Raw genomic sequence first — 25,463 nt, 5'->3', positions numbered from 1 at the left:
ATTACCAGGCCTTTTCTGGCCACTGTTCCGACAGCTTCATCCATCGAAGAATAACTATAATCTTGCGAAATTAGCCGTCAAGCAAAAGATGTCTTCAGAGCTTTTTATCATAACAGTCAATTTTGAAAAATGTATAAATCATTATACCCAGCTCCCACAGATAACAGTGTAATAATCCTCCTCATCATGCTTTCTATTTGAAATGTCCCATTCCCCACTCCCCTCCCTCACGTGTCTTAGCTTGTACATTGTAAGTACAAACTCCTAAACACCTTTTACGTTTTTATTGTATTATTCAATAAGTAAAAATTGACAACTGATCTCTAGCATTAGTTGGGGTAACGTTCTTGCAAATTAATCAAGATGTTCAACATTAAGTTCATTGTTACAGTTTAAACAGCGATTACTTTAACCGTATGATAGTTCTCAGTTGAATGCTAATATATATTTTTTTCTGTTCTTTATTTTACGTTGTTTTTTCTTATTTGTTATTTTATTTTCTATTTTCAATGCTACATCTATTTTTCCATGTCTACTTCTAGAATTTTCGTAATAATACTTACCTGAAACTGGTCCAAGTAAGGTAATTTATTTACCATGAATTGCACATTTGTCGTTAAATGATAAGATTATATACAATGTTTTTCCATTCACACCTCTTAAAAAGCTCAGCTACAAATGGCTCAGCTCATTAAATTTTCTTCGCAAAGACCACGAACGATTCTTCGATATTTGATTCTTTGTTAATAAATTCGCCTGTGTTATGCTTTATTTGCTGTGTTTTCTGTTATCTGCTTTAAACGCAAGAAAAATGAACACTAAATGAATCGAAGAATAGCTATAGAATATTGAAATACACGCAAAGGCCTTTTGGGATTCTTTGCATAATTTTGTATATGCAGCTCTTTCCTTAAGTACCTGCACCTACAAATCGATTATGAAAAGGCAGTTTTCGTGGACTTGTTAGCTTCATATTCAGTCTGTACCACAGTAGCGTGCGTTACAACTAGGTGTCAATTTAAGTTCGTAGATAAGGTAAGATCCACAGTTCTTTACAAAAATCATGTTTGAGTATTTGCATCTGGTACGAGGATCACTAAAGCACACCGTCCTGGAAACTTGACCATCTTCTACCGTAGGATGAGCATCATCCAACCAGCCTGAATTGTATGTACCACATCTGGATACTGGCACACGCGTTGTTGGCATTTTTGTTCCTGCAGCTCCCATAAAACGATACCATCCCTCAGGGAGACCGTTGTCACACAGTCTGGGATATTTGGGTGTTACGTAGCTATCCTTCCTATTGGCATCACTCAGAATTTTGTAATGATAACATGGGTCAACTGCGAATTTAAATGATAAATTTAATCGTCATTGTTGCGATTATAACTTAGATGCAAGAATTTCTTATGGTTAAGGAGTTTAAAGCTTCGCTGAAGCCTTTTCTTGACTACTGAGACCCACCAAAGGCTGGACTTAGTCATTTTCATAGTTACTTGAAAAATACGCTTTTGGCAGATTGCTTTTAATAAACAAGTAATTCGCTGTGAGCTGATTTTGTTTTAAATCCGAATGAAAATAGCATTATCCTACGGACAGCATTTGTTGTGAATGGTGTGAAATCAAGAGCAAGACTTAGTCTAAGTTAGGCTGATCACATTTATACTAATAATAATAATACTAATAATAATAATGTTAATAATAATAATAAAAATATTTAACGAGGGAGCCCAAATCACCATAGCGGTTTTCAGTGGGGCCATCATTAACTAATTAATTAAATTAATTTAACTAATTAACTTAATTGATAAAATTTAATAACAATAATCATGATAATAATAATCATGATAAAAAATAAATAAAATGAGCTTATAACTAAATTTGAAACGAGCCAAAATCTTAAAATCGACAACTAATTGAAATATCAAAGTTTAAAATTAATCAAAATCTTTTAAAAAAGCTTTTACTGAGCTTGGATTTAAAACTAGATAAGAGTTGTGTTCCTTTCAGATCGGTTGGAAGGCTGTTCCAGTCTTTCGCAGCTTCATAGATAAATGTTTCTTTACCCCAGTTAGTTCGAGGAAGGCAAACGAAGATCATTGGTATGTCTTGTGTCATATGAATGGACAGCTTGATTCTTGATAAAATTAAAGTTAAAATCAGTTTCCCCAATCAGACATTTCTGGATTTAAATGCAGCAACGAAAAAACCTTCTTGCGGAGAGCGACTTGAGATCTAAACTCCTCAGTGCTTCGGTTGACGAGCTTCGGGGTGGGTGTCCCAGAAGAACTTTAGCAGCTTTATTCTGTAGGATCTGTAATTCTTACATTATAGTGTCATTATTCTTGTCCCCCCATTTAACATCTCCGTAATCAAAAAGAGGGAGGATTAGGGTATTATACAAGGTAACTTTAGTTTGTAGGGGCAATATATTCTTGATTCTCATGATTAGGCCAATCCTTTGATTAATCTTCATGCTGATAGCATCGACATGATTTGCCCATGACATAGATTAATTAAATGTCGCGCCGAGGTACTTGACTGATTGTGTTCTCTCAATACAAGTGTCCTCTTCTTTAATCAAAATATCTTGAATGCGATTCAGTTTCTGAGGAATTCCAAAGATAACAAAATTGCATTTGGATATATTTAGAGTAAGGAGATTTCTAGAGAACCACTCAGACACTGTTCGTAAATCAGCATTGAAGTGATGTTCAAGATCACTGACGTTTTTAGATGAGTAATAGATTACAGTATCGTCCGCGTAAAGAATAAAATCACTTTCCAGAGGACAATCCAGAAGTTCATTCACGTAAATGAAAAACAGTAAAGATCCCAATATACTGCCTTGGGGTACCCCGACAGGCATTTCGGTCGCTGCAGAGTGAGCATCTCCAACCGATGTGATTTGTTACCTGCTTGTGAGATACGATCTAAACCACTGGGTGGTGGAACTGGAAGACCGATGTTCATCAGCTTTCGTAGTAGCATGCGATGATCCCCTATATCAAAGGCCTTAGATAGGTCTAAAAAACAGCACCTACAAAGGAACTAGCGTCCATATTCTGAAGAATATTGTCTATGAAATGAGCCAAAGCTGTCCCGGTTGATAAATTCGGTCTGAAACCAAATTGTTTGGATGTAATTGTTGACCGTTACTTATCGTGTTCAAAACTTCACTTTAATGAGGTTGTCCACAGATATATACGAGTGCAGGTGCAGATATGGTAATTACATGTATTGTGGTTGGTGGGTCACAGGCAGCCCAAGCTCACTACTAGAAAAGCGGACGTGACTCTTACCGTGTTGCGTAACGTTTCATATTTATAAAGGTTTGTATGGGATGTTATCGGTTTGCCTTAAAAGAGAGAAAAAAATGTCTTGTTTTGAAATAAAATGGGCTTACCTTATTGCCTTGTTGTTTTCTTTGTTGATTCCGAGCGTCTCAGGCCATTTTGAAGCGTTTTCGGCGAGTTAGCGCTATGTTGGTGTTCAACTGCTAAAAGAAAGACAAGACCGGAAACCTATTTTAGAAGCGTCCGTCGCCCGAAGCGAATAATTCCGCCAAAAAATTACCACCAGTCTCGATTCCTCCAGAAAATCAAAGCAGAGATGTTGCAGTTCCATTTTCCATTCACTCGATTCACAATTCCTCCTACAGATCTTTCACTAGCGATACTTTTATCTCCAGATCGATCGGCTTTCCAATCTCGAATTCGGCTGCTTGAAACGTTCGCGGCCCGTTCGGCGATCGCACAGTATGTTGGGTAACAAAAATAAGCCCGGCGAGGGTAGCCAGCGGCCTGCAGTCCAAAAACAAACCCGTTAGCTCCCCTGGTCCCCTCGAGAGGTTTTGTCACGACCGCATCGTTTTGATCGACCAATCAACATCGAATGGAAATGTGTTTACTAATTTATTGTTTTTGGACAAATGGAACTGCAACATCTCTGCTTTGATTTTCTGGAGGAATCGAGACTGGTGGTAATTTTTTGGCGGAATTATTCGCTTCGGGCGACGGACGCTTCTAAAATAGGTTTCCGGTCTTGTCTTTCTTTTAGCAGTTGAACACCAACATAGCGCTAACTCGCCGAAAACGCTTCAAAATGGCCTGAGACGCTCGGAATCAACAAAGAAAACAACAAGGCAATAAGGTAAGCCCATTTTATTTCAAAACAAGACATTTTTTTCTCTCTTTTAAGGCAAACCGATAACATCCCATACAAACCTTTATAAATATGAAACGTTACGCAACACGGTAAGAGTCACGTCCGCTTTTCTAGTAGTGAGCTTGGGCTGCCTGTGGGTGGGTGTGAATAACGAGGTGCAAGTGTTTAGGTGCTAATTACAATAGTTGCGCAACACCCTCTCTCTCTTGGAAAGAGGACTGATAAATAAATGAATAAGTGTACTAATCAATTATAGTTCAGTTTGTCTCGCTTGTGAGCCTACATGACATAGTCTTTGAACCTTGACGGCCGTTTGCGGGTCCTTTGTGAACGGCGAAGTCCGCACTCATCTGCACTAGTTTGCGTGCTTTCTGATTCCATGTGTGGACGGCGAAGTCCGCCTTCTCCTCGAGGTATTCTGCTCTATTGCTCCATTTGCTCAAGGTCAGCTGGTGGTCGTTCCTGCTCCTGTTCTGAGTGTGTGGATGCGATTTCAAGCTGGTCCATCCCGGTGGTGTGTCTTTCAGTTGGCTCCGTTCTAGCCTCTCGGAATTGGGCATGGTTTCGTCGAATAGGTCCCATTGCCGTCTTGATCACGCAGGATCTCGATGTGGGTTGTTCGATCACCGTAGATCCATGGCTGAGACTTGTTTGTTGGTCGCGCCTTGAGAAATACCTTTTCTCCTGGGGCAAATGGTTTCGTAATGAGCTTTTGATCGGGCTCTCCTTTCTCCGATGTTTCTCATTACAACCTGACCTGATGCGGCTTGTGGGAGTAGCTGGCTTGCTGCTGTTGGGATGATGTCTCGAAGTTTCCAAGACATGAGTCGCTGTGTTGGTGAGAACTGGTATCCCTGTTGTGGCGTGTCTCGATAGGCCAGAATAGCCAGATATGGGTCCTCAAAGTGGGATCTTTTCAGAATATTTTTCGCAATCTTGACTGCAGATTTGCCGTTTCCTCGACTGTGGTAGGGAGATGATCTAGTGCTGGTGAATCCGTATTCACGTGTAAAGCGTGCGTATTCGTGGGTGACAAACTGCGGATCGTTATCTGTTACGCATTCGTCGGGAATGCCGTGACGTGCGAAGTTTCGCTTCAAGGCTCCTATGACTGCAACGGCTGATGTGTTTTTTAAAGGCTCAAGTTCAATATAGTCACTGAAGTGGTCCACAAGCACGAGGTAGTTACTGCCATTTAGTTCAAACAGATCTGCACTCACTCTTTCCCATGGCCGAGACGGTATGGCATGTGACCGCATGGGTTCCTGGGGCCGTTCACTTAAGTATTGAGAACACACACCGCACGAGGAGCATGTCTGCTTGATTGCTGCTTGCATTCCCGGCCAGTAAACGGATTTCCGGGCTCTTCGTATACCACTGTCGGCGCCTTGGTGTGCTTTGTGTATCTTCTGTAAGAGCTCGGGTCTGAGTGATGCAGGAACAATGACTTGATGAGATTTGAAAAGCACTCCATCATATACTGAAATCTCGTCTCTGAGGTCCCAGTATGCTCTGATTTCCTCTGGTACTTCAATCTTTTGGCGGGGCCAGCCACCAAGCACCATGTTGTTCAGTGTCATCAGTGATGGGCCTCTCTCAATTTCCTTTCTGATCTGGTTCATTGTACCGGGTTTGACAAGGTTTGGTGACAGATCGATTTGTGTGAGATTCACACGAAACACATCGTAGTCTTGCGTCATTTTGGAGGGGGACTGGGTTCCACCATTGAGAGGTGCACGAGACAGAGTGTCGGCCACGAAGAGCTCTTTCCCTATCTTGTGCTGTACAGTGAATTGATAGTTCTGAAGTCTCAGCATCATTCTCTGAAGCCTGCGTGGAGCTCTGCTCAGAGGTTTTTTGAAAATTGTCTTCAGAGGCTGATGATCAGAGTGGACCGTTATGTCTCGCTTTCCATAAAGCTAATGGTGCCATTTCTCCATACAGGACACAATTGCCAAGCACTCTTTCTCGATATGCGCATAATTCTTTTCTGTAGCGCTGAGGGTGTGTGAAGTGAAGCAGATAGGATGGCCCTCCTGAAGTAAGACCCCGCCTATGGCACTGTCAGATGCTTCTACTTGAAGATTCACAGGAAGGCTGACGTCATAATAGTGCAATACTGTTGTGGAGGCTATGAGAGTCTTGGCTGAGTTGAATGCCGCCTCATGGACTTCCGACCAAAGGAATTCAGTGTTATCCCTAGTTAGGTCCCTCAATGGAAGGACTGTTTGGGACAGGTTTGGGCAGAACTTGGACAAGTACGGGCACATTCCTAGGAAACGTTGCAATGCGGCCTTATCTGCTGGGTTTGGCATTCCTGTGATCCCAGCTACTTTGCTCGGATCCGGCTGTACTCCATTTTTGGTAAGTCGGTGCCCCATAAATGAAACAGAGCTAGACTTAAATTGATTTTTTTTTAGCGGAGAGTCGAAGATCGTGTTCATTGCACTTCTCAAGTAGATGCATAAGATTTCGGTCATGATCTATGTCGGCTTCTTCCTTAGTGTTGCCACAGCCATAAACACAGATGTCATCTGCGATGTTGATTACCCCATTCAATCCGTCCAGAAATTCATGTTGTCGCCGCTGATATTCTTCTGGTCCTGAGGCAATACCAAGGGGCATCCGATTGTAACAATAGCGACCATTTGGCCCCCGGAAAGTTGTTAGAAGGGAAGAGTCTTCATCCAGTTCAATAGTATGAAACGCCTCAGAAACATCAGCGACGGTGAATACCTTGGCGTTTGTCAGAAGCGGTAGCCTCTCTTCGATGGTGGGTATGGTGTATTTGGGCCTTTTGATTGCCTTGTTAATGGTTTGGCTCGGATCGATGCAGATGCGAAGTTTGCCATTAGGCTTTTCCTTAACCAGCATTTTGGACAGCCAATCGGTAGGCCGCTGTTAAGGTGTCGGAGTTGCGGTATTCGGGTTTTGTCTTCTTTGTGAAGTTTACCTGCACCTGCTGGTTGCCTCAGGAATTTTTCATTAACTGGTTTGCAAATGTGATTGCCTCGTGGCTTTTGGCTATTTCAACGACTTCTCGTAGAGTGACTTTTGATTGCGCTGCATCTTGATGCCTGTGGCCCTTCCCAATCAGTTTTACGCGGAGAGATTCATGTTGACCATGTTGACCGTTACTTATCGTGTTCAAAACTGCACTTTAATGAGGTTGTCCAAAGATATATACGGGTGAAGGTGCAGATATGGTAATTACATTTATTGTGGTTGGTGGGTGTGAATAACGAGGTGCAAGTGTTTAGGTGCTAATTACAATAGTTGTGCAACATAATGATCTCATTATTCTTAAGATAAGCATACAGTTGGATGCGCAGGGCTTTTTCTAGGATTTTACTTATCGTTGGCAGTACAGTAATGGACCTGTACTTGTTAGCATCGCAGCGATCTCCTTTCTTGAATAATGCTGTAACTTTTCCAAATTTTCAAAGGGAAGGGAAGATGCGAGTTTCAAGGGAAAGATTGAATAATTTAGTTTGGCTGGCACTGACGATAACTGTGGCTGAATCTTTCAGCAGACACGCACTGATGTTATGGAGAGCGATAGCTTTATTGGTTGTGAGCTGTTGTAGCTGACGAATAACGAATTCTTCCGTAATTGGCTCGAAAGTAAATTCATAGGGTAGACTTTAGTTTACCGTAGGTGTCGAGAAGATGTAGGACCTGTAAGACTTGAGCTTCTGCACTAGTTTAGTTCCAATTGTTGAAAAATGGTCATTGAGAATCTTGGCTATAGATTTATTGCTATAGTATTGAACACCGTCGGCTCAAACGCAGGAGATGGGAGTTCTTTCTTTGCGAGATGTTATTTCGTTAAGAATTTTCCATAACGCGCTTGGATTAGATTTGTTTTCGGTAATAAGCTTAGAACAGTATTCCGATTTACCTCTCCTTATCTCCTTATTTACGTAATTCCTAAGTTCCTCATACCGTAACCAATAATTGGCAGATTTTGATTTCAGGGCTTTACTATGGTAATGATCTCGTTTGTGCATAGCTTCCGGTAGCCTTGCATTCATCCAAGGAGAACGGACTCTTTTAATTCTTGATTTTCTTATCGGAGCATGACTATCGGCAACGTGAGTAAAAAGTTTGTTCCGTGAACCATCGACCGCGGAGTCAATGTCATCCTTGTTTAGTACTTGGTTCCAGTCAATATTTCTCGTGTCATCCAGAAATTCCTGCTTTGAATAATGCTTGTATTACCGATATTCAATGGTTCATGGTTCTCCCTGGAGCCTTGGGAGCACCTGATTTGATACAGAACACAGGAGATCAAACAACGGTCGCTTAGAGGTGATGGAATAACGCCTCGGTCAATAACATGATGAGACGTATTAGTAAACAATAAGACAATCAATGTTGATGATCTTTCCGTTATTCTTGTTGGTGTACAAATTAGTTGGTCTAGGTGATAAATATTTGTCACCTAAAGAAGCTTACGCTTTTTGGCTTTATCATTATTCATCTCAGAGCGTAGAAAATTTATGTTGAAATCCCCGAACAAAACAAGCTCGGTCTTCTTAGCCACAGAAGACATAGATGTATTTAAATCTTGAAAAAAAGTTTCCAGATTCAAATCAGGTGCTCGGTAGATTGTCCAGATAATCAGTTTCTTGCATTTAGGTCGAAAGATTTCGATGGCACAAGATTCAGGTAAAGAAGCGCCAAGATCCGGTCTAATTCGATAAGGAATACCATCTCGAACATAGGCCTTAGTACCACCGTCTGTTTTGTGAAGTCGGTCAGATCTCACGCAAAAATAACCAGGAATCTGAATTTCGTTATCTGCAATCGATGGTTTGAGCCATGTCTCCGACACTGTAGAAACATCGAAGGGCTGATTGAGTAGCCAAAGTTTCAAGGAGTCCACTTTAGGATAAATACTTCTTATATTCAGATGGGTGACCTTGAGTCCTCTGAACCGCGTAAAGTCTCTCATAGACAGACTTGGCGGTGCAACGGGACCAGGATTTATTGAGACGTCTCCAGCAAGAGAGATAAGCAATAGTGCAAAGGAGGCTGAACGCGCTAAGCGACAACCAGTAACGGCGAGCTCTCTGTTTGTCAGCGATGGTTTCGATGTCTTGCAGGAGCTCGATCTCTTTGAAAATTGCAAGTGACTTATTTTAGGCTGGCTTAGATCTCTAGCCACATAGAGAAACCAGCTATCCATGTGTCGAGTTGGAAGTGGCTGCTTTTGAGGCGAATATTCGAAGAGAAAAACATATCGAAGAAGTAAAAAACAAACGTAGCGGGAGCGCGGTAAACTCGTGGCACTCGCCCCCATGATGACTCTTCTTTCAAAAATCTCCCTTGTTTTATGCGAATAGGAAAACAAATATTGCACCTTGATATGACTTGGAATTTTCTAACTTAGCTTTCTACCCGAGTGTCCATCCCCACAAAATCCATTCATTATAAAAAAAAAAAACTGCAAATTCTTCGTTGTAACTGGTTAAAATACTCCTACTTTCTACTAATTCACTTGCCAAGTTGGAATCGGACAGTTTGTTATCGGACAGTTTGTTATCGGACAGTTTGCTATCGGACAGTTTGCTATCGGACAGTTTGTTATCGGACAGTTTGTTATCGGACAGTTTGTTATCGGACAGTTTGTTATCGGACAGTTTGTTATCGGACAGTTTGTTATCAAACAGCTTGTTATCATACAGTTTGCTATCGGACAGTTTGTAATCGGACAGTTCAATGAGCCAATTGCATTCAAATTCGTTATTTAAATCAGCCAATCATAACCTTCGTTTGGGCCTTAAACAATTTACGCCTGCTTTTTCAGTCTTTCCTAACTTGGCTGTTCTTCTTTTCTCGGAAATTGTAATTTTTAAAATTAATGGGTAATAATTTAAGGCTTTGTGTTGTTCAACTCGGTAGGAAGGAAGGAACTTTATTCACACTTACTGTCTGTGATGACACTTGCTGTAAACAAATCGGACTCCTGTTGCGCGGTCGTCCGATTTTGTGATCACTCGTATGATTACAGACCGAATTGGACTCCACTCTGTCCTATTACCATTACTTACAAGAACCATACTTATCAAAACAGGTGTATCATGATTTTTTACCGTTGCAAACATTGTTATTCTTTTATTTTCATGTTAATTAGCCTTCAGGCATCGACAATATGTTCAAGAGAAAATAGATTCCTTAATAGCCTCTTTCCGAGTTGGCTGTCACACAACAGAGGACCCTTTTCCGGTATTATGTAGCTACTTTTCCTATTTGCATCACTTAGGTTTTGATAGTTGTAACATAGGTCGACTACAAAGTTAAAATGAACAACAATCAGATGATGCTTGTTCTTTACAAAAAACAAACAACTTTGCTTTAAGCAAAATGTGAAGAAGTATTCGCGTTGAGCAAAGACCATACAACAAGGAACTAAAATAAGGTGATGGCATCAAGAAGAGTTATGTTTCCTGTTATGTTTTCCTGAAGAACTATGATGTCATTCATGATGGCGGCCAAGCTCGGACACGTTCTTATTCTGGCTGTCATATATATTTTAACAGCTATCAAATTTTATTACCAAACGAGTTCTGATGTTACCTCGTCAGTTTCACTAGCGAGAAACATTGTTCTACTGCAAACCGGCAAGCTCTCTAAAGCTGATCGTCTGCAACAACAACAAGTATCTCCACGTAGGAGGAAGTATCTACCTTTAAGAGCAAGGTACTACTCGATTTCTGATGCCTCTTATCAAAGGCAAAGGACTCGCATCTCTGACGATGTTAGTACAAATCCCGGCCCTAACTATGCTGGTAATACTTTTAAGGATAAATGCCCTGTATGCTCACGGACTATTGCTAAAAACCACGGAGCAGTAACTTGTGACAGTTGTAGAAGCCGATATCATCTAAAGTGCGGCGGTCTACCAAGAAGGGAATACAATTAACAACTAGGCAGGGACAACAAGACTACCATTTCATAAGACCTTAAATTTTGATCCAGTATTTCAAGGTACGGCGGATTAATATTCGAACTCTGAAAATGTCCATTGTTTAGATCTGATTAATTTATATTGTTCCGAACCAAATTTACTCCTTTAAAGAAAGAAAGACTCGAGCAATGCTTTGGTTGCTCATTTGAATATCATTAGCCTTCAAAACAAAATTGATGAGCTGAAAGAGAAAAATGGTCTACTAAGAGCACAACTCCTATTTCTCACCGAGAAAAAAATTGATAACACCTATCCTGGCAAGCAATTTGTCATTGATGATGGATACCGACTTTATCGGAAAGATCGCACCAAAGGAGGCGTCATGGCGTCATGGCATATATATCTATATCGCTTGACCTAACTTGGAAGAAAGTCAAACTGCCCAAAAAATTAAAATTCACTGAGTGTTTGGCAGTGGAGGTGGACATAACTGGCAAGGATATCTTAATTTTAGGGATCTATAGACCTCCCAAACCCGCCAGAGAGGAGTACTTTGTTAAGCTAGAAAACGAGCTTTATGATCTACTTATGCGGGTGTCAACATCAAGAAAGCATGTTATCATAACAGGAGATCTAAACCTTGATAGACAGAGGCCGGACAAAAGAGAGAGAAAAATGTTAATGGATTTGGAAGATGTTTACGACCTTACATGTCTCATTGATAAACCTACAAGAGTTACTCCAACTACTCAGACACTCATTGACGTCCTACTCACAAACAAGCCTGAAACTTTTGTTTCAAGTGGCATCCTCAACCCTGGACTCAGTGATCACACGCTGATTTATGGAATTATAGACATGAGGATTAAACACCTCTTAAACAGAATAGTATCCACGGGAAACTATACAGAGTTACAATAATAATAATAATAAAAAAGCATTTATATAGGGCTAAGCTCGGCTAGTCCTCCGTAGTGCTTTACAAAATTATAGAATAATTAACATAGCAATTAAATTATAAAAAATTGTAAATTAGAAAGCGTCTTTGAACAAGTATGTTTTAAGGTTCTTCTTGAAAATTGCAACAGATTCAGATGTTTTCAAGGAATATGGTAAATCGTTCCAAAGCTTGGGACCCGCAATGGAGAAGGCACGGTCACCATAGTTCTTTCGAAATGTTCTTGGAACCATCAGGAGCATTTGTGATGAGGAACGCAGTACACGAGAGCCATAATTCCTTTGATGCAACAGTTCAGCAATATAAGTTGGAGCTAAGCCATGTAGACCTTTATAGACAAGTAGAAGTATTTTGAAGATAATGCGATACTTAACAGGTAGCCAATGAAGTTTCTTTAATGCAGGTGTAATATGTTCCCATTTCTTTGTCAAAGTAATAGCTCGCGCAGCAGCGTACTGTATAGATTGTAGCTTGTTAATCATATAGTCAGGTAGTCCAAAGAGAAGGGAATTGCAATTATCCAATTTAGATGTAATGTAAGCATGAATCACAATTTCAGCAGTTTCCGGACTGAGATATTTTCGTATCTTGCTTATGTTCCTTAGGTGATAGTACGAAGTTTGACGGACTTTTTTAACTTGCTCATCCATTGTTAGATGTTGATCGAAAAGCACTCCTTAATTTCTTGTAGACTGAGCTGGGCTAATCTTTTCATCACCATGAATCAATGTGTTTTACACACAACTCTACTCTAAATTTAACTGTTGATAGTTCATCTTGCGAACTTGACAAGAAAGACACATAAATTTTCGTGTCATCAGCGCATAAATGATATTGTAGACCATAGCTCTTAATAATATCGGCTATTGGAGAAGTATATAGTACATACAAGAATAGGCCCAAAACAGAACCTTGTGGAACGCTATGTACCAATTTGCGTAACGATGACTTACAGTTTTCAATTTGTACAAACTGTTCACGGTCCATGGGATAAGACTTAAACCACTGGATTATTTTTCCTTTTTACACCAAATATTTTCTCTAGCCTTGACAACAGTATAGAATGGTCTACCGTATCGAAGGCCGCAGATAAGTCTAATAGTAGCAAAACAATAGAATTGTTTGTATCAACAGCGCGTAGGATATCATTCTGCACTTTAACTAAGGCGGTTTCTGTAGAATGGAAAACTTTATAAGCAGATTGGAACATCTCACCCAAGTGGTGCTTCGTTATGTAATCGGTAAGTTTAACCGCCACAGACTTTTCAATGATTTTAGAGACAAGGCTTAGATTTGATACTGGTCTAAAAATTAGCAAACTGGTTGTGATCAGCATCGGGCTTCTTTAGGGGAGGAGAGACAGTAGCAATCTTGAGGGATTTAGGTACAGTAGCTGTATCGAGTGACATGTTAACAATCTTCGTAATAACTGGAAGTAGCACTTTAACGCATCCTATAAAGACGATAGATGAGATAGGATCTAAACAGCAAGATTTATTAGAAGATTTGGCGGCGTACTTCACAATGTGCTTTTCTGTTACCTCAACGAAATCACAGAATGACGTTGAAATTTCAGTAGGTGGCTCCAAAGTGAGATCATTGTTGATTGCATCTCGTTTAGCTAACAGTGAATGTTGAATTAAATGAAGAAAGTCTCAAGGGGGACTTAGAGAGTGCACCCTGGCAAGTGATGGAGAGTTTTGATTCCATCGATGACAAGTACCACTATTGGCCAGGGCTGCTCAGTTAAATCATTGATGAGCATGTCTCGATCAAACGGAAAAGGGTACGCACCGAAGACGTCCCTAAAAAGACCAAGAAGTGGAAAGATGCGATTATAGCCAAAAGAAAGGCTGCCAACATTGCCAGAAATATCGGACAATATGGCGGAGGCGGTTCTCGTGTTACAAGCAAAATGGCGCGGAAACAGTTTAAGAAAATGTATGGGAGAAGGTTGTTTTTTCAAAATAGCTGTCTAAGAATGGGATATTTTCTCGCTGCGTAGTTGGAAATGCAGCTTGCATCGATTAAGGCGTCCATCGCTACGAAAAAGAAATACTCAAATTCAAGCCTACCTTTTCCCAGGATATACGAGTAACTTCTCATAATTTTGACTCCATTTTCCCATACAAACTCTTAAAATCTGGTTCGACTAGGTGTTACAATTCTTTTGTCTTGGAAGCAACCTTGTGAAGACTCGCAACTGCGTAGTTCGATATGCATTCTGCAGAAGTTTGCTCAACTAAATCGCTCGTAAACGGTCGAATATGTCTGGCCACAAATTTTCATCGAGCCGGAAGACTCTTCGTATTTTCACAGAGCTCAAAAGCCCAATACGCTATTTTTAAATAATCCAATTTTAGGAAGGAAGAACACGAAAGATACAAGTCCCTGTCACTGCACAATTTGGCCGCCATTTTCCTTGTTTTGATGACTCCTTTGGCTTTCTGGGGTAGTAAGGTACCAGGCCTTTCTCTGGAGGGGGGACGGGGGTTCCGAGAATAGAAAGTTACGTGTTCACTTCACTTCTACCGCCACCATATTGAATTTTTTGTAATACGATACACCGCTGAAATTTCGTGACGGGATCGAAACGTCCCTGATTTCTGGTGATGAACAGTTCGCTAAGGACAGAACTCTAGAAAACTGGGAAATAAAGAGAAGAACTAGAAACGAAGCGACCAAGGAATGACGCAGAGCAATTAAAGCCTTCTGGAAAAAATACCCAGGAAATAAACTCCAAGCCTACCGACCTCTTTAAGTCTTTGAAACCTTTTTCTTCCAGATGGTAAATAATACAAAAGAAAGGAATGAAGTACCTGTACAATTGCTTCCATTTCCAATATATCGGGGCTTACAGGTGCACATGTACGATCCGTTGGTGTTGGTGCAAGTAGCATTCACGTGACATGAGTGATTTCCTTTGCATTCGTCAATATCTGAGAAACAATTGTTATGTATCAATATTGCACTTTATCGTTACTGCCACTAAAAATATCATGGTCGTGTAACTGCACTAGATATATTACATCATCTTGTGTTTTTATAAAACAGATACATCATCGATATCTGTAAAAACAAGTGATCCAGATGAGTTTACTGCAATGGAAAGAAGAACCTACCATGGTCCCAAATTACGCAGGCAACAATTTGCTTGACTCTTAATTCACTCTAATGTACCTTGGCATGACCGCCCGTTTCCGATGTATCCTTCCTTGCAGGTACAGTTGTGAGAGCCCTTAGTGTTAGCGCAGTTCGCATTGCCATCGCACAAATGGCTGCCATTGTTGCATTCGTCAATATCTTAATAGAAAAACCCATACAATGAAGATGTCAATTAGAACAACAGTGCTTATGACGATATCAATAACGGTAAGGATGATGTTGATGGCAATAATGATGATATTGATTAATAATGAGGATTTCCTCATGATGGCAATAATGATGAAACTATTTGGGTTAAGCTGCATTAATGTCAAACGTATCTTTTTTTTCCCAGCTGCACTAAAAAAAAAACAAAAAAAAAAAACATAACACAATGCTACTAACGGGTCAATTTGGTAAACACTGATGCTCAATACTATTCTATTACTGCACTCATCGAAATGATGTGATTAACGAGAACTGAGTCAAAATAATAGAACAAAAACTTACTTTAGGTCATTTTAGGTTATGGACATTAAGTGTACCTGAACACGTATATCCATTGCCTGTGTATCCCGGTCGACATGTACATTTGTAAGAACCATAAATGTTGGTACAGTTTGCATTCACGTCGCAGTCATTGATGTAATCTTTACATTCATTCATATCTAGAATTTAGCAGGAAAGCTAAGTTAGACCATCAGAGAAATGGTGTTGACACGCTAGAACTGATGCTAACCAACGATAGGGAAAATAGCTTTAATAATTATTATTGCAAGGATAACTCATTAACGTATATGTGCACGATCCTTCGCAGTAAAGCACTATTTAAGCAATAGTGAAAATCAGACCTGAAAAAAATTCAGGCCTGTACGGGATTCGAACCACTGACCTCTTTTTTTTTTTTTCAGGTCTGATTTTCACTATTGCTTAAACAGTGCTTTATTGCGAAGGATCGTGCACATATACGTTTCATAACCGCAGTTCATATATATGTATTTCATATATATTTGTTGTTTGATAACTCATTAAGAGACTGGCAAGACCTACCCATGTTTACCATATCGCAGTAAATCAACAGTGCCTTCCCAGTGCCAGTTGGATCCAGCCAATACTTGCCGCTGATGGTATTTTTACCTTCACTCGCCTTTGTTTCGTGACAAGACAACGCTGGTAATTCTGGGATAGAACCTAAGGGAGCTGGAACAAAGACATATTTTTATGTTTGTTTTTAAATTGCAATTTCTTACAAGTAAATTACTGTAGAAACATGCAGGTTAAGAAGAGCTGCCATAAGTTTCCAAAACGAATACGAATTATATAGATACAAACATTGTAGATTTGTTACGTCTTACCTCTGCCGTTCAAGCGCTGGATGTAAAACCATCCAGGTGCTGTGAGGAGATTATCTGGTCTTGCCTCCATAGTGCGGTTATTTAGTTCACACATTTGGTATTTTCGATTGTAGTTATAGCTTTGGCACGTGATCTCCTGTCCACATTTGACATCGCAGAAGTGAGGAGCCGCCACTGACCATCTTTTGAAGACAGAGCGCTTGAGAGCCATTCCTTGTATGTTTACTTCTGTCCTGCATTGATCATTAGCTGTGACATATTTTATGATAGAGGCGAAGAGGAGGATTCTTAATCGGCGAAATATCCAATACATGCTTCTTTGCTTGAACAGAGTATGCAAAAACTAAAATTAGACACCTGTTGGTAGATGTCATATTCTTGCCTAATGACACTCTACTTTGAAAGGAAAAATCGAGTTTCAATTTTTGTATGGTTGCGTATCAGATGAATACATCATAGCCAAAATACATAAAGATCAATGTGTTGCCTGAAAAATCACGAAACCGCACCATAGTTGATATTGTGAGTACACGGTCTACGTAAAGCTTAAGAGAGGAACGTTTAGCAGACTTTTATGTTGCACTAGAGTATCTTGGTTTTGCAAAGTGTTTTAGCTTTTGTGGAATGATAATTTTAATATGCTCATCTAGCGTTACTAAAGAAAAGAAAGAAAGGTAAAGGAGAAGATGGCTTTACCAAATTTGCTAAGTCAAATTTAGATGCTTTTTATCCACGTTTTTTTTAAGCAAAGATCTGCAAGTGTTTCTTCTTCTTTAAATAAACAGTTCAGTGACCAAAAAGGCAAAAACTATCCAAAAACACGAGGTTCGACCTTAAAAAATATTCTTCTCTCAATTTTTCAAAAAGCTAATTTATAACCCCAAGGAATTCCTCGTCTGATTGCAACAAATTAAAAATTTTTGACCAGCTCGACACATTAGCGACGGCAGCTGTATGGTTCGGCTGTTTATGAGGTAAACGAAAAATAGAAGTCGCACCGGAACTTTTTCATTAATTATCACGTAGAAAAACAATCCTGCAGAGGTTTACAAATGTAGATAGTATACCCACAGTAATAAGAAAACTTAATCAGTATCAAAACTGGTTATGTGGTCTATTTAAAAGCAGTCTTGTCGTCAGCACTTCACTGAACACTGGATCGAGAATTGAGAAAATTTATTCTATGTAAAGGAGAGTTTGAGGAGATGCAGGTAAATGTATATTCTTACAGAATAGAAATTTTTCCTGGTAGTAAATCAATTATGGTCCACTCTTACCTCTCAAGATGAAAAGTTCTTAACCGCCTCAGCTATCGAGTGAATGATACTCTGTTTTATCTTTGCATCAGATTACTGTTGCCATGGGTATCAACAGTTGGATTCAAGCCAAAATAATAGTTAACGCAAAAAAAGGACTGCCTTGACCTTTTTTTGGCTCTTTGTTGTGGGAGGTAAACTGAGGGAAAAACACCAAGAAAAAATTCCGAAAAAACAAAAAAAAAAAAAAACGCGGAAAAGACTTAAAGTGACAGGATCTTTTCCATCGCAATGTCGCTGAAAAATGTCCCCCGATGACCTGTTTCTTTCTAAGACAAAATGATATCGAATAGATAACAAAAATACATATGTATATTGAATGAAACACTACTTATTTTTAGTTTCGATTCCAAATCATTCAAGTGAACGTTGTATCACTTTAGTCTGAAAAGTCCTCTATCCTTGAGGAAGACTCTGAAATACTATTGATGAATTTTAATGACATTCACTTTTCAAAGTAAACAAGGAAACTACATCAAGACTTAATTGCACGAAACTAGAAGGCAGAGATGACGCTACGAGTTCAGGACCAGGACACGCAATTCTAGAAAAATGCAATGAAAATGCAACAAATGTGCAAAATATAGAAATTTTGTAACCATACATATATCTAAGCTTGACACTAAGTAGACAGCGATATTGAAGCATTTTATGTAAATATAGTGACGCTGCAAATTGAAAGCTTATTTTGTCATCTTTTTTTTTCAAAAGTGTTGTAATCATTACGAATTTAAACCGTCCCTTTTTAAACACCATCGAAGAAACGCGCAAATCATTTCCCAAATTTTGTCATCTCGCGGTTTTCTCGACAACTTCGTCACCACGGGTGGTTTTCTTTTTCTTGTTCGATAAAAATGTGTCTTAATTTATGATTATATCACCCGAGCCCTTAGAGTATGAGGAGAAATATTACTAGCTTCACCCATGCATTTTGCGGGTTCGTAATACATTGAGCAACAATGAATAGAAAACCCCGCCACTTCATTTTAAGATGACCGACATAACGACGGGTACGAGAAGGTATTACAAATGCTGTCTTTTATCGCAGAGTTTTCCTACGGCTAGGATACTAACAGTTGGCTTTATGCCAAAAAAATCAAGTTTACTCAAAAGATATTTTCTTTTTTTCTTCCTCTTTGGGCGCCTCGTTCGGGGAGGTAAGCTGATAGGATAAAAGCCAGCGAAAAAATTCAACTAAAGGAGCGCCAAAGTAATATAATAATTGCCTTTGAAATATCGCTGGACAATGGCAACCATGAAATGTTTAATTATGATAAAGATAAAAAAAATTGAATTCGTAAAAAAATTTCATAAAAAAATTTATCTAATCGGTCAAAATTAGCTTTTAAACTTCTTTCGATGCGACATTCATTATGCTTTTCCATAATAAAGAGTTTACCTAAGGAAACTAAACCATGTATTAGATCATATAATTAATTAATGACAAAACTTATAGAGAAAGAACGTCTTTGGAAACGGAAAAATCCATTTAGCCTTGAAGAACATTACTTCTTTCATTTTGTTTGTCCACCGTTGTGTAATTTTAGTCTGAAAACCTCCTCCGTCCTTGTGGATATCTTCGAGTAAATATTCAATTTAGTCCAATATAAACAAAGACACAGCTGTTGCGTGGAACTTGTCAGCAGAGTGAACTTAAAATACGAGTGTAATTTCAAGCTAAGGACAAGCAGATCCAGATAACTGCGATGGAAATGCCTACAAGAAAACAAGATATACGCAGTTTATAACTAAACGCTGTACATAGATGTTGGCTTAAGCTTGACACTAACTAGTTACCGAAAGCGAAGGTTTTTGTTTTTTGGTTTGTTTTAATGACGCTGCAAATATGAGAGTTTATTTTACCACCTAAAATGTCTTGAAACGTGTTGAAATATTATTAATCATTGCATAATTGAGCTTTAAATGATTTATACCGTCTTCTTTTAAATATCGTTAGATTAAAACTCAACAGTATTGTGTAAGTCATGTCATTTCTAATCTATTAAAAATTTTCGCGGTTTATCCGTAGGCTTTATCACCAAAGATAATTTTCGCATAATCATAAGGGAGATGTGTGCTTTTACGAAGATATTATCTGAGCTGGTGTTTATCGACGTGTTTTTGTTTATTCTTAAAAGAATAAACAACGAATAAACCCCTCCCCTACCTGCTTCATTTCATGATGACAGACATGACAGACATGACAGATACTAGAAGCCATTTGTAACTTTTATTTGAACTCAAAACAAATAAATTTTATAACATAACCAAAGTAAAGCGCGCGCTCTAATTGGTCAACTTAGTGTCCCCCATTTGCCCTTGGGTGTACGCTGCTGACGTGAGCAAATGCAAAGACTTTTTCCGCGCGCGCTTGTTTTTTCTGGTCGCGTAAGATTTGTTAAATAAAAGGGAACTCTTTAGCTACAATGTATCAATATTATGTTATAAAACAAATGGTAAACACCACAGCGTACACTATTGAGTTATGGATGCACTTGGGAGGTTTGCTAAGCACTCAAGAAGCTAGAGTAGCTCTCTGCTATCGCCTCCAGCGACTCTTACGCTTCTTTCGTGCTTAGCAATCTCCCGCGTGCATCCATAACTCAATATTGTACGCTGTGGTGTTTACCATTTGTTCAAAATAAAGTTGAAATGGTAAGTTGGCCACCGTTATGATTATAAAAGCTGACGTTTCGAGCGTTAGCCCTTCGTCGGAGCGACGAATGGCTAACGCTCGAAACGTCAGCTTTTATAACCGTAACGGTGGCCAATTTACCATTTCAACTTTGTTGATATATTCAAATTATTTCGTTACCCCCGCCGACGCAGCCCCAAACAGTTTCTTTAGAAACTATCGGCCTTTATTCAAATGAAATAAAGGCTTGTTTTCACCTTTTTCAGGGTTACCCTTCTTGTTTGTGTGAGAGACGCTCAAATTACCTTAAAATAGTTCATGTTCTCACCAACTTCAAAGCGATTTTTAACAACGTACTGTTTGAAATAAATAAATCGAGAAATAATTTACAGCATGGTCCAAGTTTGTTATTTTGCTATTTTCACTTTCATTACCTCTGGACTTTCACTACACCGGAGTTTTGTTACTTCTATGAGGTTTGCTCAACAAAAGCAGAGCAGTTTGAACAGAATGCCATTTGAAATGAATACTTCGGGGAAGAGTCGTGTGGTCCTAACTTGTAGTCCTAAAGACTCTTCATGTTTAAGTTGTAATTGTATTTATTTCTATGTGTGGGTGGTTCAATTTATGAAATTTGAAAATTTCAGAGAAACTTAAGTGCTTATGAACGGTTGATAATCTTGTTTTGCTTCGAGGGCTGAGAGCTGTATGAAATCGATTAAAGAAATTCTCCAGTTATTTCGAAAAAGGCTGTGGGACAATGAGTTATGTATCGGCCAGGAGACTCGTTAGATACCTCGTGAAATCGTTTAGCATAGCGCTAAGAGTAGGTTTTTGGAATTCGAGGTGTTAGCAGATAGTTATCATTAACCCGTTGGCTGAGCGCCCTGGTATCTTCTCTCACGCTAGGAAATGTCGAAGAAACAGATAAATCTACGTTTTAGCAAGTAATCAGTTGCGTTGAGCTGTTTTTGAACTTACACGCGTTAATGATTCAATGAAAATCGTTTGGTTAAATGTGCTTTAGTGACGCTTTGAAACGCAGTAATTAGGAAAAAAAAAGTATTTTGTTAAAGCTTCCATGTTGTACTTTCCAAAGCACCTTGTATGTTATACTTTGCATTTGGCACCATGCATCATGCACCAAACAGCTAATTAATATTACTCATAGGTTGCTGTGTTTAGTCATATTTTATTCTTGGACGAAAAGGAAGCAAAAGAATAATAATTGTTAAAATAATTAGGCGACGGGGGGGGGGGGGAGGGGGCGTCAGGAAAATAGATTTCGTTACGTTAGCAAGGCCTTAGGAGTCTGGGGAGAGTATGCATATTTTTAAAGGAAAGACGACTAGAACTATCATTTTATATTCTTTTGATATTCTGCATAGTAAGTTCACGAGTTAACCATAATGTCATATTGGTTTATGAATTCTATAATCTGCATTACTCAGAAAAATTTTATTTTCATAGTTTTTTTCGCAAATTAGACCGAGGAAAAAGTGTAATTCATGTTTTGCATACTCTTTTGACCTTTGTACTGATAACACGCCTTTTCTCCCCGTACACGGCAATAATGCAGTATTATGAAGAACAGAACTGTTGGGTGAACTGTTTAATTTTGAAATATTGCAAGAGGTTGCCATTACTATTCATGGCTCCCAAAGATAACGCCAGTCTTTCACTGGAATTCTCTTCCTTCCTATCTCTCCTGATTGATTACATGTCAGTACTAACCTTCAAGTACTAACGAAGACCGAGAGTTCAAGAGAAGTTATTTTATAAGTTTTTATTTAATCATTTATTTATTTTGCCATAAAAGACAATCTAATTATCAACATTACTTATGGAAACTTTCTGGCAAATTAATCGCGAAAGAAGTAAAATTTTAAAGATATTGTGACAGTTAAAACAAAGATTGACTTTACCAGCAGAGAAGTTTTCAATAGAGTGTCAAAACTGATTCATCTTTTGTGCTTCACTGTGCGATCTTGTTACAAAACAGCGTATGCCATTGACTGCTCGACTAGCTAGTTTCAAAGTTGAAACCAGTCTCGATTAATCGCATAGCTAGAAATCTGGGACAGCAAGCAGCATTTACCGCGGTTGCATAATCAATCTCAATTAAAATGGCGGCCAGGGCGAAGAAAAGAGTGAGCAATGCAAGGGTTTTTAAAAGGATTTGAATAACGTGAGCACTTCAGATTATTTAAATGATCGAACATCAGCAAGAAAGTGGTCATTTTATGAAGTGGAAAGAGTACTGAGTCAGCGGAGGATAAGAAGAAAGGTAAACCTAACGATTTTACTCTGTCTTTGATGGTGCAATAGACCAAGAAAATGGTCAAGGCTATTTTTCTTGCTTCTCTGTCTTTAGTATATAGCAGTGAGACGTCCATAACGTTCATTTTCCACGGTTTAAAAGATTCAACTGGCGGTATATCAGACATGGCATAAATAATTGTTTTGAACAAAAATATTTCCCGCAGTTTTTTTCCCGCTACTTTCGAAATTCAACCGGTTTCTGTATTCAGCGGTCCCCCTATTTTAACAGGGAATGCAGTTGTAACCAGGTAGAACAAAAATTGCCGCAAAAGAGTGGCCAAACAGAAAGAAAACAAACCTTCTCTGAGCATTTTTCCATCAGTAATGCCTCCAATTCTTCATTGATTTTACTTAGAAACGAACCTGGTTTTCTTCGTAAAAAGGCAGTGCCTTAGCCAATGTTTTGTTTTGTTTGTTTTTTTTGAGAAAAAAAAGTTTGTTTTGCAAGATAAATATTAAATGTTTTGAATGGGAAGCTGGGGAAACTTTTCGGGACAAGAACTTTCTCACCTCACGCTTAGAAAACATGAAGGTAGGCGCTGTTTTAAGAGGTTAGTAAGGGCCTCTATTGTGCTTTTCCAGAGTTATTTTAATCACAAAATGCAGTGGCTAGAATGAAATTATCTTCATTTCTTGTTCGATCAAAATATAATTTGATAACTGCTTCTTTAATTTTTAAGCTGGGGAAAGTGGCCATTTGAGTTAAAATTACAAAAAACAGGAAAGTGAAGAATTTCTCCCATATTTCCTTTATGGTTTTCCGCCATTTTCAATCTCTTGTTGTGTTAGTTGCGCATGCTTGCGGCCGTGTTGGCAGCCATGTTGTCCAAAGTTTCTTACTATGCTCTTTTTTCACAGTGCTGCGTTATGGTTTCAGACATTTTGCTCGAACTTTAACTTCTTGTTATTTTGGCTGTTGTCGTTATTTCCCTTAGTTATTTCTGTTTCGTCGAGTAGCCTTGCCATTTACTTTGACGTTCGCGTTGGGATACTTAGCTGAAAACTGGTCCGTTAATGTAGTCAAAAAGAGTTGTAATCAATTTAGTATTTCATTTTCTATAGGCATTAACATGTATCAACAGTGATTAAAACTATGATAGGGGGAACGGACTAGTTTGAATCCATAAGATTAGATTTCCACCTACAGATAAATTGATAAAACATTTTTTCTTAGAGTCAGTCTTCTCTATATTCATGAATAAAGGCTGATAGTTTCGAAAGAAACTGTTTGGGGCTGCGTCGGTGGGAGTAACGAAATAATTTCGATATATCAACAAAGTCTTTCGCTCCGACGAAGGGCTAACGCTCGAAACGTCAGCTTTTGTAATCATTACGGTGGCCAATTTACCATTTCAACTTTGTTGATATATCCAAATTATTTCTCTATATTCAGTCGGTACCACCGTAGCGCGTGTTATAACTAGGTGGGCTAGGAAGTTTGTATATAAAGAAAGTTCCACAGTTTTTCACCGAAATCGTTGTGGAATATTTACAACCAGTTGTGCGACCACTAAAGGAGACCGTCCTGCGAACTTCACCAATATCTACTAAAGGATGAGTACCATCAAACTAACCTGATCACTCTGTACCACATCTGTATGCTGGCACACGCGTTGTTGCCATTATTGTTCCTGCAGCTCCCACTAAACGATACCATCTGTGGAGGAGTTTCTTGTCACACAGCTCATGAAAATCGAGTGTTAATGAGCTGCTCTTTCTACTGGCATCACTTAGATTGTTGTAATGATAACATGGGTCAACTGCGATTTTAAAATAATAAACTGAAAGTAAATTCAATCATGATTCAGCGATCACAAGTTAGATGCAAGAAATGTTGTTATGGACTGAACTATAACTATGACTGAACTTTCCACTCCTTTCCCGTCATTTAACAAAAAAAAAAAACACCTTCTGGGAGATTGTATTACAATAAACAAATAGTTGCCTGCGAGATAATCGGTGTAAATCCGAACGAATCAAAACTAACCCTACGGATGGCATTTTGTTTGAATAGTGTAAAATCAAGAGCTGGTCACAGTTTTTTAAAAAATCTCCTGTGTTTTTAAAGTGCCTATGAAGTAAAAAAATTTTTTGCATAATTTTGTAGCTTATTATGTCCTTATTAAGGAATGACAAAAGAAATTTCAAGAAAAGAAATTTAAATCGGCTTTTTGGTGGCTCGAAGTCCCTAAATTAGACGTTATCGGTGTCTCCGGCAACGGGGAACGAGTTTGGCTATGACGACGTAGTTGGTGGTTCTGGCGCTTTGTTTAAGCTTTTGTTTGTTGTCTTCAGAACTACCAACTACGTCACTTCCTTTGTAAGATGAGATTTGACCGCGCGCAAAATGGACCCATTTCAGATTGCAAAATCCAAACTTTGAGGTTCAAAAAATAATACAAGAAAGTTCTTTTGGTCGGTCAAAATCGCTCAGCTGTGTTCATCAAGACATAAGCAAACAAACAGGGAAAAAAAAAGTTTTACTTCATAGGCACTTTAAGCGAATAAGAATCATATATTGTACCTCGTTATGACACGGAAGTTTCTTCCTGAGTATTCTACCTGAGTGTTCATCCTTAAATTAGTGTTCATCCGCCTCCCGGTTAGCTCAATTGGTTAGAGCGCTGGACTGTTGTGCGGGAGGTCGAGG

General features: G+C 38.9%; 1 protein-coding gene across 3 annotated transcripts; it reads right to left on the bottom strand.

Moving 5' to 3' along the window:
- On the bottom strand, positions 1-16,853 carry LOC148739342 (uromodulin-like). Of its 3 annotated transcripts, XM_088751204.1 has the most exons (7): positions 16,541-16,853; positions 16,236-16,385; positions 15,731-15,853; positions 15,222-15,344; positions 14,861-14,980; positions 10,386-10,464; positions 1-1,270 (listed from the first exon to the last, which is right to left on the bottom strand). In XM_088751204.1, exons 1-7 carry the CDS (start codon positions 16,851-16,853, stop codon positions 976-978), a joined length of 1,203 nt encoding a protein of 400 aa, XP_088607330.1. In that variant the 3' UTR covers positions 1-975. The 3 variants fall into 3 exon arrangements, with proteins under 3 accessions (XP_088607330.1, XP_088607331.1, XP_088607329.1); XM_088751205.1 differs by lacking the exon at positions 15,222-15,344; XM_088751203.1 differs by lacking the exon at positions 10,386-10,464 and having other exon boundaries at positions 2-1,346.
- Between the last annotated feature and the right edge of the window lie 8,610 nt (positions 16,854-25,463).

The sequence above is a fragment of the Stylophora pistillata genome, chromosome 2 (genome assembly GCF_964205215.1).
Source record: "Stylophora pistillata chromosome 2, jaStyPist1.2, whole genome shotgun sequence".
Taxonomy (NCBI): domain Eukaryota; kingdom Metazoa; phylum Cnidaria; class Anthozoa; order Scleractinia; family Pocilloporidae; genus Stylophora; species Stylophora pistillata.
Note: the sequence above shows the minus strand (reverse complement) of the source record. Positions and strands in the feature narration are given on the sequence as shown.